Raw genomic sequence first — 13,586 nt, 5'->3', positions numbered from 1 at the left:
GGGATATACATTGCCTCACAAAAATGCCATAGTATTCTTCAAGTTCCTTGTGTTTACTATTTATTATTTTTTTTCCTTTTCTACCACTCAAAACATGATTCTTTCTGCAATGGAAGGATGGTATTAATAAGCAGCTTTCTGTAACAATGATAATTTGTCTTGTTTTTAAAGACACAGTAAATCTTGTTTTGTACTGGATGATATGCTGAACCACAGTAAAGGAAATATCAGTATACACTGTATGAATATATATATATATAAATAAATGTGGTTTTATGTATTATAACTGATTATTATTGCCTATGGAGGACATATTGTAACTACTCAAAGCATAGCTTCCATATAGTGTTGCACAGTATATCTTATGAGATTTTGCCACATCTGACTATATTAAGTGTAAAACTGTGCACTTTTCTTTTTAAAGACTTAACTTTCTACAATAACCTGGTACAGAATTAATCATAACTAATTTAAATGTCACAACACTAACCTGATAAGCATTATTACATTATAGATCTATATCACCCTTTATCATATCTATACTTTGCTTAAAATCTAAACGGGTGATTGTACAACTATTGAAATGGTGATCTGTATTAGTTTAAAACAAAATTTGAGTTGAACTACATAAAAATAATGTATTGGTGCTATTAATCAACAGTTCCTTGGGGACACTATCACATCAAAAAGGTGGTGTCTGAACAAAATAAATAGTTCACTGGCAGTTGGGAGGGTAAAAAAGGGAGTGATAGAAGAAATTAAATAATAATTCCTTTATGAGGGAGGGGGCAGTATCAATTTGACCTATTTTTGCAAAACCCCTGTAATAGACTCGCTAAAGTGAAGGGATTAGTAGAAGCTGATTAATAATAACTGGTATTTTACCCTCAAAAAGTAAATCTCGGCGTATTATTATAGAAAATACAATGAATTGTTTAACATTGAAACACGAATGAAAACGATTAAGTTTTGGAGTGGATTTCTTTCTGCCCAATAAAATCACCTGGCAACAGAAGTAGCAAATTCAAAGTTTTAAATAACAGCAAAAGGGTTCCTCAAGTTATATATTAGTCTCCGTGTTGGGGATTTCCTTTCTCAGGGTAAAATCGTCTGACGACTGCTAAGAGGTATTACAAAGAGTCGTGAGCAACAGTGAGAGGGATTGTTGGTAGTTTTGCTCATCAGGAGCCCGTATCTGCAAGATCGAGGTCATGGCGAAGTTTGAGGTCTGCTACAGTTCGCTGTGGTCACCAAGACTTCTTCACTTCGTTACCCGATCTGTAGGGGGAGCCTCGGTAGGTCGCCAGCCATACAGAACGTGCCCTGGTTGCACTGTTCTTCTGCAGTACTAGCATATTTTTTAGTAGTAGTACTGTTTGTGGTGGTGGTAGTAGTAGAAGTGAAAATAGCAATGATGGTGATGGTAGTAGTAATCGTAGTTAATAGTAAGTGGTGGTGGTGGTTGTAGTAGTTGTAGCAACAGCAAGATCTATCTCCGATAATAGCATAAACAAATATTCCATATTTGTTATCATGTAATAGTAGTTTTTTCTAGTTGCCAGGTGTGGATTATTCTTAGAATTAGCATCAGTAGCATACCTCCAAGCAGTCTGCTTCATAACAGAGAGGTGTCCTTGATGGCGTAGAGCAAGGAAAAAATAAATACAGTATTAATAGAGAATTTTAACTACTAGAAGCGCCGGTAAACTAATTCATAAATACAATATCTCCAGGTATTCCAATAATTGATAAATATATGCATATGATTTCTGACCCTGAGAAAAAATTAGCATCACCAGTCAAAGGAAAGAGAAAAAGAGCTAATTGTTTACCCTTGTCTCGACCAGATCTGCAAGGCCAACCACAAACCCTCACAAATTTGGCTTATGTGGTGCACCTTATGAGGCTGTACGTCACATGGGAGCGAAGACGCCAAGGTCTTGCCTTTCGTTCAAACGTTGTTTTCTTTATTCTTCGTTCACAGGCAAATAGGCACAAACACTCCTAAATGGATCAATTTATTGAAGATTTACTCCCCACCACCTCTGACTCAGGGATCTCGTCTGCTACTGCCTGCATTTAGATGTCAATAGTAACAGAAAGCTTAGGGGGAAAAAACACCTTTGCCCTGCTTGCTAGGTCAGCCGAGTGTGTTGTCACCAGTGACAGTTGAACAGTCGTCTTGATCAATGCGACCGTATATTAAATTTAAATTGGGGTTAAAGACGCACTTATAACTAATATCCAAGTAGGTTTCCTTGAAATATTCAGGATATGTAGTATTAAAATATTTATAAAAGTAAATGCACCAACTGCTGGGCGTCTGACGACATTTAAACGCGGGGTGTTAAATTACGTATTATTACAAAGTTTCGGACGGTAATCAGGCTTGCTACCTTTAATTTTTTTAACTTCAAATTTTCAGCTGAAACGATAATATAGTATTCGACTGTTTAAATGTATGGAGTAGATCAGTTACGACAGAAAATGTGCGCCAGTTGTCCTTGTTCAGGATTGTAACATAAAAGAAAATGACCCTTGATTTTCAAACACTGAATAACTTGTTATTAGTCATTTTTGAATTGTATTTTTTTTTAAATAAACATAAAAAGTGAAACTGATTACCGTCTGAAACTACCATAGACTGGAGGAGTTGACGGAACTGTCCAGGTGGGTGTCAGTCACCCGTCACTTTCTGGCTGCCATCAGAGACTTATTTCATCTTTAGCACCCATTCCTATAGTAAAGATGTTAAGGGCATCTAGCATCTATATTATATATCTTGGGCATCCATATTTTTCTCGTGTTACGTACACGAGAAACAGCATAGTTTGATTTGAATTTCCTCTGGCGGTGGGGGCTCATAAAATGGTTATCACACTGGGCAGGCTTCACTAGCGCCGACAGTTGAGAGTTCGTTCGGGTTAAAAACGACTTCAGTTACAATATATTTTCAAAATCCAAACATAGAAAATCTTTCCGTTATATATAGCAAAACTGAATGATGGAATAAGATATTGTAAATCTATACGGATGTTTGGCACTTACAGTAGTCTAAATTTCTGTAACCAAAGTCCTATTCTAGTTATTCAAATGGAGGTTGAAGGTATATGCGAGGGGAAATAGCCTCTCACCCCTACAAGAAATGTGTTCGTTGCTGCAGATTCAATAATCTGGGGAAAAAATCGCTCTTATCGTAGTGACCTAAATTTTCACTTCGAACATGGTAGTAACCAATGTACTACAGCGGCAACTGCCACTCCATCGTGTCGTCCGATAACGATTACAGCTAAGAGCATCAATGAGTAAAATACCTTTTCGTTCATTAACTTTGATCTGAAAATGAACGAACACATTTGAAACAGGAGAATTTGATTCTGGTGTGAAATTATATGTTGTCGTCCATCCTCATCCTCTGCTAGACGCTTGTCTTCATATGACATCAAAGCAAACCCCATGATTAAACATTACGATGTCCGTAGGATACATATTCCAGATTTCATCATTATCTTGGGGAATCCATGATGACTAATTTGGTCTAAGTTCTACAAGGGCCAGTCTGTTTTGCATGTCATTCCAGTATAGTTCTGCATGATTTGATATTGGTAAGTTAGTCTTGATTTTTCTGTTTGCATCTACACAAGCTTGTTCGTTTTGTGCGTGGTCTATTTTGCTCTTGCTTGTACCAGCAAAATTTTATGGCTTGCACACTTGCACATAATTGTGTTTAATTTTCGCCCAAATCACTTGTCGAATATTAAGGTAAAATATTCAAATTCATCTTAATTACAGTAACTGGAATAAAGTAATTACCTTGCCCTCCACACCATGGCTGGAAACGATCCACCTACCTGCCTTTACCAGGAACACATCCAATATTGGCGCACACGTCCATTTTAAATTTTTTTTACTTCTACGTACACCTTATTTTCGGTTACGGCGCCATACTTCATACCAATCCCTCCCATGCTTTTAGAAAACGATTCATCTCCATATACATACAAACATACCGAGACGTTATTCCATTTTTAAGAGTAGTATATTCCTATAAATTACTTCTTCCCATAAATTAAGCAAACAGCTTAATCCAAAAATATCTCTACGGTCCATAAATATGAAACCAAGCGATACCACAACGCACATGGATTATTGTTTCTATGACTAATTTGTCACAAAAAGGACCTTTGCATAACTGAAAGCTACTGATGACGTAATTGTACACGAGGGCAAAAAGATTTTACAAAGTTGGAGGAAAGGATGCGTGATGAACTTTTGACACTGTCAATTAAGGGCATTCGGCGCGAAATGACACAGAAATCTGAACATCCGAACTTTTAAAACGTCAACATCGTTTACATCCGTGCTTTTGCTTGTATTTAATATTTTTTGTTATTTTATTCATTCATACTTTTTTTTTTTTTTTTGCTTATTACAAATTTGCAAACTTAAGAATCATGAAATTGTCATAAGTGTCATACAGTATATTAGACGCCTACGAAATTTCACATTGATTTATTCTGTTATACAAATGGTAAAAGAGAAAGGGAAAAGTGTGTTTATGCATTCGAAATTTCTCAAATTCTAGCTTCAGGAAAGAATAAAAGAGGCTGGAGGCTTTGCACTGGTATATTTTGCTTTATGCACAGGAAAAGGGATTGTGTGTGTGTATTTACCTAATTGTAGTTTACAGGGAAAGTGCAGAGCTCGTTTGGTCCAAAAATATTTATCATACCTAGCCTCAAACCCAGTGCTTTTAGTCTTTTCTCGTATGGTTTATCTGCCAGCCTGGTGACCAGTATGGTTGCTGCCTTTTGTATTCTCTTGACCTTGCTTATATTCTTCACTCTGTGTGGGGACCATACCACTGACGCATATTCCAGTCTTGGATGGATCAGGGTTTCAATGAGTTTTTTCATCATCTCTTCATCCATGTACTGAAATGCCACTATGATCTACAGTGGTCCATATGTGTCTACTAGTCCTGCTGATATATCTGTCTGGTGACAGGTTGTCTTTAATCAACACTCCCAAATCTTTCTCCTCGTTTGCTTTTGTAATGGGTTCACTTCCTAATGAATTGTTTAAGGATGACCTTTTCCATTATTGTCCATTTCCAGTACTTTGCATCTTTTGGTATTGAACTTCATTTCTCATTTTTGGTTCCATGCAAAAATAGTGTCTAGATCTTTTTGCAGTAGTCTACAGTCCTCATTTTTCACTCTTGTCTTAATTTTGTTCCATCATGTCATTGACAGACAAGAAACATTATAGGTGCAAACACTGAAACTTGTGGAACTCCACTTGTTACTGCTCTCCATCTTGACATCTTCTTTTACTACTGTCCTTATGTATCTTTTCATCAAAAAATCTTTCATCAGTTCTTGTAACTTGCCTCTCAGTCCTTCAGTGTGCTCCAGTTTCCACACAAGTTGACTGTGAGGTACTTTATCAATTGCCTTCTAGGTCATGGTCCACAGCCCCCCCCCACACACACACACTGCTCTCTCTCTCTCTCTCTCTCTCTCTCACAGTACATAAATTACTCTTGAAGAAAAGCTTAAAAGTTTCAACACACACGACCTTCCAGATCTGAAGCCAAACTGACTGTCGTCACATTCACATTTTCAAAATATTTCATCCAATTATCTCTGACACTCCAATCATGTAATTTCACTACAGGTATTGTGTAACTACCTAGTTGTAGTGTATGAAGTTGTAGCTATGGTCATGGAGTACCATCTGTTTTCCTCCACTTAGCAAACCTTGCCTTGAAATGTTTCATAATGTTGGCTTGGATTATTTCTTCATCCAGATTGTTCCACAAGTCTACACTTTCCTATGGAAAGCTAAATTTTCTGGTGTTTTTAACAAAGTTTGCTTTATTATTATTATTATTATTTTTATTATTATTTTTTTTTTTTATATGACCTCATCAGTTTAGATATCATTATCATGTTGCCTCTTTCTTCAGTCCTCCAATGTGGCAAGTCCCATTTTTTTTTTAATCCTTCCTGTGTGTGTGTGTTTAACCTAGTACAGTGGTGTGCATGATTGAGGTTGTGCTTACAGGGTCCTGTCTCTTTGCCTCTACTTATCAAACTTTGTGGTCAGGCTTGTATATGTGGATGATCATAGTAATGATACTGGACCTCACAAAATTCTTCACTGAAAAAAGGGGGAGGGTGAAAGCTGTGCATGTCTGTGTGAATATATGATATAGTTGTAATTCTTTATTCAGTATGATCAGCTTTACTCTATTTTCCAGCAGTGAATTCTATTTTTCTTAGCCATCCAAATTTATCATTACTAAATAGAATCAATGTTCCCTGTGCTACACTCTGCATAAATCAGTTTATGAGAAGTGCTGGTTTCTCACAAATATATAAAATTGTATGGGGTTGATCAGATCAAAATTTTAAGTACCAACACTTTAATTGGCTAAAGTATATCAACTTTAACCTGGTAACTTTCTTGATTTAGATCTAAATAATGTCTTGTTTTAACTCCCTTTAACCCTTGTATTTTTTTATTTTTTTATTTTTTTCCCCTATACTCAAAACAAAAATCATGGAATGTTACATGATTGGAAAGGTTACAATATATAATCTGCATGCAGTTGCTTGATTTTATTAAGAATTTACCTTTATTTTTATTTTTAACATTTTGTATATAACTAAACTTCTATTGCTTTTTTGCATAATTGCAGGTGAAGGAGTTCGCAAGATCCGACAGGGGAAGGAAACATGGGGATACACAAAGGTGCGCGAAGGAGCCCACATGTTCTTCTGGCTCTATTACACCACAGCTCCAGTGGATTACACAAAACGGCCTCTTGTCCTTTGGCTCCAAGGAGGTCCAGGTGCTTCCTCTACCGGCATCGGCAATTTCCTTGAAATTGGTCCTCATGACCCGACCATGAAGAATAGGACAAATGCATGGGTAAGGAGGTAGTTAGGAATGGTGCGTGTCTTGGAACAGATAATGTACCTGAGGCACTTAACTCAGTACAAACTGGGTAATATAGGCTAGGCTGTAAAGAAATGAGCTTCAGTAAGACTAATTATACCATGTACAGACGCTCCTCAACTTACGTTTTAGTTACGTTCCGAACAGCCGAACGTAAGTTGAAAATGAACGTAAGTTGTTACTGTACTATACATCGGTAAATTCTATTACCGTATCTTATAAAACAACCCTAAATCATTACTTAAACACACAGCATTGTAAAATAATAACATTAATTTCAAATAGATTAAATTCAAGCAACATAAATTGAGATGGGGGAGGAGGAGGAGGCAACGCATGTTCAGTTTGTCGTCTGCGCAATGTAAATAATGGACGCAGCGTTGTGCGCAAGTATCGTTTGAACTACGGAGAGCGCGGTAAACTAAAAAATTCACTCAAAAAATTTTTTGTTTACAATTTTTTTTTACCGTCACTTCAAACATAAAATCGAAAGAACGTAAAACGAATGAACATAAGTAGAGGAGCGTCTGTATTGGATTTAAATTGGACAAATTTAGATTTAAGGAGGAAATAGGCAAAAACTGGTTTACTAATAGGGTGGTCAATGTATAGAATAGACTTAGTAACCTTGTAGTGAGCACTGAAACTATCAGTTGTTTTAAGAAACAGACAACTTTATGGATGGGGATGACAGGTGGTAATGGACATGGAACTGCCTAGTTTAGGCTTTACAGTATCTTGCTGTCTCCTTCATTCTTATGTTTTTTAGAAACAGACAATTTTATGGATGGGGATGACAGGTGGTAATGGACATGGAACTGCCTAGTTTAGGTTTTACGGTGTCTCTTGCAGTCTCCTTCATTCTTATGTTCTTATGTATAATTCATTGTTACTTGAATAAAATGTAAGACAATGTGATTACTAGTTTTGCAAATTCTCTTTGTATTCTGACAACTTAATGCTTTTCAGACCGAAGAAGTTAATGTCCTGTTTGTTGACAATCCTGTTGGCACAGGCTTCAGTTATGTAGATGACCCAAAATATCTTGCTGCCAACATTTCAGTCATTGCCAGTGACTTACTCGAGTTTATGAAGCAATTCTTCCTCAAGGTATGTTAACAGGATTTAGAGAATTATAATTTGAATTCGTGTATACATTTTTTTGTATATTTGATTCACCATGGTCTTGGGTCACATGTTGGACTTGTGATTGACAGCTATTATCCTCCTGGATGAGAACTCAGAGCTCATATATGAGTATATGACTAGTGTATGGGTAATTATGTGACCTTACACACACATACACCCTACTCCCCACCCACAAGAGTTGAAGTAACAGCTCACAGTGCAGTGATATTGAAATTATATCAGCCCTGGGCAAAATTCAAACTCTTGGGGTTGTTGATGAAAATGTTACCACTGTGCCATCAAGCTGTGTGTGTTTGTGTTTGTTTGTAAAGGGTTGTGTTTACATGTTGTGTCTTTTCATTGGCAATAAATATGTAATTAATGCCAGTACATTTTTATCTCAGGTTCCTGAATTCGAAACTGTTCCATTTTACATCTTTGCGGAGGCATATGGGGGTAAGATGGCAGTCAGATTTGCTCAGACAGTACTTAAGGTAAGTTTGAGCTTTTTAATTAGTATTGCATGCTCCTACTCATTATCTTGCTTTGCATACTTAACACAATTGAATAAGTGTTACTCAAATGTTTTAACTCTTTGATCTATTCCATCTTCAATTATCTGACTTGCTTCCACATTTTTTGCTCTGTACATTCTCAGAGCTCCTATCATGTTTCACAAACATTTCATCTTTAGTACATTTATGCTCTTCCTCCATTTCCAAGGCATAAAATCCATAGTGAAATGGACATAATCATTCCCTCATGCAACCTTCTTTTTGTATTCATCACCAGTTACCTATTTTTCATAACACTTTATTCCAACATTTGTCCACATTTATTCTGTTTTCTGTTCTTACACAACCTTTCAAATTCTGTCACCCACTGCTTCAGTCTTGTCTGAACCAACAATATTTGCAGTGTCACCTGTTGACATCTGCTTTCCTCTCATTTCCCTCCACCCACCAACTCCAGAATCCCTTTCATTTACCTACCTCCCCATTCACATACACATAGAATAACCATGGCATCACACAACCCTGGTGCAGCCCCACTTTTGCCTAAGATCATTCACTCTCTCCATTCCCTACTTCAACACAAGCACTACTACTTGAAACCTTCAACAGATTTCCCCCTATTACATATCTCTGCAACATACTTCACAGTGTCTCTGTCACCCCTGTCTTACACTCTCTAAACCATCCTTTTCTAAAAAGTTTTATATCACTCTTGCTGCAGGTACCCGATTAATGCACCTTCTTTTAGACCCACACTGTACCTATAAGTAGCTGATTTTAGCATTCTTAATTATTATCACATGTTTGGAAATGGATGCTAAGTGCAGATTGTAGAAAAGGATGATTTTGCTGATGACACTGTATGGGGCAGAAACATGGAACATATGAGAGGAAGAGTTTAAATGTGTTTGAGATGAAATGCCTGAGAAGAATGGTAGGGGTTACAAGGCTGGATAGAGTAAGAAATGAGGAGGTGAGGAGGAGAACAGGGGTGGAAAGGGAGTTGTGAGATAGGGTTGATGAAAGAGTATTGGGATGATTTGGACACATGGAAAGAATGAGTGGAGAAAGATTAGTAAAAGAGGTGTGGAAGGCAGAGGTGGAGGAAGTGAACATCATGGTGTGACCAAGGATGAGATGGATGGATGGGGTGAAAAGGGCAGTGGGAAAGAAAGGAATGTGCTGAGGAAGGAAGGGAGAAGACAGAAGATAGGGTTGAGTGGAAAATGATTGTGTATGGATGATGCTGTGATGCATGGAAGGGAGTGGGTGGAAGATGGAGGGCAGTTAGGGAGTATGTGTGAATGATATTTTGACACAGCCCAAAGGGATTTCTCCCTGTTTTCTCATTTTCTGCATAAAGAGATAGAGAAGGGGTGTTGCTTATTAAATGAAATGGCCTTGCTGTGGATGTGCTGCATCCTGCTACATTGCTTCTGAACCATGGCAGTGGGCAAGATGCAGTGACAACCTGTCATCCAGAAGGAGCCAAGAAAAGATGGAGGGAGGGAGTGGTGGTGAATGGGGGTGGAGTATGTGGGGATGAAATAGGTTGGGGTGGATTTATGCCTTTGACTTTTGGCTACCTCTCCTGTAAGTGGGAAAAAACCCTTGGTATGTATATGAATGTATTTACATTTAATCCAGTTATGACAGCCATTCTTGTATATTTTTCCTGTGTGTTACCATTGTTTTATTCTGCTCAGATAAATATTATTCATGGGTTAAATCCTTTAATAATTAACACATAGATGATGACAGCTATGCCTAAAGATTTTATTTATTTATTTTATTTATTTATTTTTATTTATTTATTTATTTATTTATTTTTTTATCTTTTTTGCAAGATTCCCTACAGCTTAGGGAATCATTGCTTAAGGTTTATGGAGTGTCAAATAACTTTGTGAAACAACAAAAAAGCATATTTGCTCCCCAGTGTCTAGGTTTGTTCACAGTTTGAACAGTACATTTATTTTTCAGGCACGATCCCAGAACAAGGTGAAATGTCAGCTGGCTGGCATTGCTCTTGGGGACTCCATGATCTCGCCAGTTGAATCAGTTTTATCATGGGGACCTTACCTCTATTCTACAGTAAGTGCATGTAGTCTACAAGAATTGTATTATTTTGTTTACCATTTAGAATTGCACTGACCAACATTTTATGGAAGAGTCTTGATGTTAAACTTCTGGAAGTATTTGTTTGTGTGCCCATTCATGGCAGTGGGTGGGCAGTTTTGGGTCCCAGGAGTTATTGTTGTTGCCTAAATTTTTAATGGTAAAAACTGTTACCCCAAGTTTTGCAAAGTGAAAAACTGGCCTCACAGTAGTCCCTCCCACAGATCTCACTGAGAAGAAACTTTGGACTATTTTCTGTGTTGCTTAGGTGTGGGAGTATTTCTGTGTTACTGACTGAAAGAAGTAGGAAGGAAGCAGTCACCATTGTTTAGCTCTTCATGAGTGAAAAAGTGTAAGAAATACTACTGAAATTTATAGACTTTTGGCTTAGAGAGATTGAGTGTCAGCCCCTCAGTGAGGGTGAGGTGGTAAACATATTTTGAAAATAGTCAATTCTGCTGTCCATCTTTCAGGACCACCACAAGTATATACCCATTATTGCTCTCTCTCTCCACCTCATTTAACATGGAGAATAAGAATGGTCTTTCACAAGTAGAGGCCATAGAAGGCTAGAAGCCGTGCTGTATACAGTATGCAGTGCATGCAGCCCCCTCCTCCCATGTGTCAGTGTTTAGTTTTATGTGAAGTTGTAATCAGGTGGTCTCCACTTCACCAGCTTCCTCATGGATCTCTCTACCTATTACACTTTCCTCGGCAATCTCTACCTCTGCCTCACAGCTCTCTCCATGAACTCTTTGCACCTATGTGCCTTTTACACACACACAAAAAAAAAAAAAAAAAACTGTCTACTTAAGTCAGGGGTTTGAGTCTTGCTCCTTTCTCTGATGACTATTACCAACATAAGGTATAGGTAATGGCTTTGGCTATAGCTGTACATCTTGTGATGTATGCTCTTCACCTTCTCAAAGCTTATTGACCCATTTTGTATGTCTTGTTTACACCCCTAACAGGTTTCTTATCCCCCCCCCCCCCCAATTTAAGCATATTTTCCAGCAATGGGCCATACTTGGTTCCATTTACTTCCTTAGATCTTTATAATTTGTTTTAATATTCTAATCCAAATTTCCTTATTCTAGGTTTGCCTATATATATATATATATATATATATATATATATATATATATATATAGGTTTGCCTACATTACTTGGAAGATGCTTATGAATTTATTTGGTTTAATTTCAGTCACTGGTCGATTCAGTTGGTTTAGGCAAGGTTAATACAGCTGCAAATGCAGTGGCAGCTGCAGTCAAAGCCGGCCATATGGAAAATGCTACAAAACTTTGGGCAGAAGCTGAAGGAGTGGTTGAGAAAGTCACTAATAATGTCAACTTCTTCAACATTCTCCAGTTTGATGGCGGCATTGATAGTCAATCAACACACAAATTTAAACATGAGTACCTAAGTAAGAAACATGAGGTTTGTTTGATCAAATTCTAAATGTATTCTCTCTCAAAGCTGCATGGAGAATAAGCTCATAATCAAGTATAATATCAATTGTCTCGAGCTTCACTTACTAGAAAACTACAGCCCCACAAGAAGTGGTAAGGGAGGGTGTCACCATTTTGATGTTAAAATTTCCTCAATTTACTCTGATTGTGATGTCTTAGCAGAGTTTATTCAGGATAACAATAGACTTTTAGTCAACTTGGGGTGGATGTTAACATTTGTAATCCTTATCATAATGTTCATATCCATGACAACTTTATATTTACAGAAAAACTTTATGATCGCCATGTTGCTCAATTTGGACACAAACTGGACAAATTCATGAATGGGCCAATCAGAGATAAGCTTAAAGTTATCCCAAAGAATGTGACCTGGGGAGGACAGAGTGCTCTGGTTTTTGAGACTCTTTCGAAAGAATTTATGGAGCCAGTTACCAAGAATGGTAAGTTTGGAATTGATTCAGTTTTGTATTAGATTCTAGTGTGAGGATAGTGCAGTGATGCAGTATTTTGTTGTGATGAATGCCAGATGATTTTATTCAGTCTGGTTCACTGCAGACTCCACCCAGTAATACAGCTAACACGACTTCTGTTCTCTTTTCTTGTTTTCTCTTTTTCTCACTCTCAATCTCTCACACACACTCTTTCAATCTCCCTCTTTCTTTTTATACTTTCTATCTCTCACACTCACTCATTTCATCTCTTTTTCCAGAAAAATATTTGTTATTCAGTGTGTTTTTATAGCAAATGTACGGGGATTCTTCTGTATGTATTGGGGGTTTTGTGGTTCTATTAAACCCTCTACTTCTCATGATAGAGATTCAGAATTTTGTTTCTTTTGCAGTTGAGGTTCTTCTGAATACAAGTAGCATCCAGATTGTTGTGTACAATGGTCAGTTGGACCTTGAAGTGGACATACTTGGTATGAACATTTTTTATTTATCTATTTATTCATTCATTATTTCTTCCTCTTTCCTTTGTGTCAAAATGAAGAAATTTTACTTTGAAGAGAAATATTCACTCCTTTCACTCACCCATTAATAGGAAAAAATAAAAAGTAAATTAAAGTAAAATTACTTTATTTTAAATTAATTGTGTGAACTTTTAGACCAAACTTGTTTGATGTTGCTCATGAATACTCTTTGTAATGATACAGTCTACTAACTGTATATCATTATTTTTCAGGTACAGTACAGTGGGTGGGTTCTTTGCAATGGGCTGGCACAAAAAGTTGGGAAGCTGCAGCACGAAAGCCAACTTTGTTGTGTAGCGGTTATACAGGAGCATTTAGCAAGAATTTTAAGAACTTCTCTTTCTATTGGATTCTGAATGCTGGGCACATGGTAAGTAAATCCTACTTTTTTCAAAGGTAATTATTAAATGATTTGATCACGT

General features: G+C 37.1%; 1 protein-coding gene across 3 annotated transcripts in view; it reads left to right on the top strand.

The window, feature by feature from the left end:
• Positions 1 to 13,586, top strand: part of LOC143035338 (retinoid-inducible serine carboxypeptidase-like) — a 70,550-nt gene that overhangs the window by 54,644 nt on the left and 2,320 nt on the right. For all 3 annotated transcript variants that reach the window (XM_076202307.1, XM_076202308.1, XM_076202306.1), the window contains 8 exons: positions 6,707 to 6,939; positions 7,936 to 8,076; positions 8,499 to 8,588; positions 10,590 to 10,700; positions 11,929 to 12,148; positions 12,461 to 12,634; positions 13,036 to 13,113; positions 13,377 to 13,534. In XM_076202307.1, coding sequence (XP_076058422.1) covers positions 6,778 to 6,939; positions 7,936 to 8,076; positions 8,499 to 8,588; positions 10,590 to 10,700; positions 11,929 to 12,148; positions 12,461 to 12,634; positions 13,036 to 13,113; positions 13,377 to 13,534 — 1,134 coding nt within the window. In that variant the 5' untranslated portion in view covers positions 6,707 to 6,777. The remainder of the gene's footprint in view (positions 1 to 6,706; positions 6,940 to 7,935; positions 8,077 to 8,498; positions 8,589 to 10,589; positions 10,701 to 11,928; positions 12,149 to 12,460; positions 12,635 to 13,035; positions 13,114 to 13,376; positions 13,535 to 13,586) is intronic.

The sequence above is a fragment of the Oratosquilla oratoria genome, chromosome 18 (genome assembly GCF_046742065.1).
Source record: "Oratosquilla oratoria isolate Oo_2021 chromosome 18, ASM4674206v1, whole genome shotgun sequence".
Lineage (NCBI taxonomy): Eukaryota > Metazoa > Arthropoda > Malacostraca > Stomatopoda > Squillidae > Oratosquilla > Oratosquilla oratoria.
This window is presented reverse-complemented; position numbering and strand designations above follow the sequence as displayed.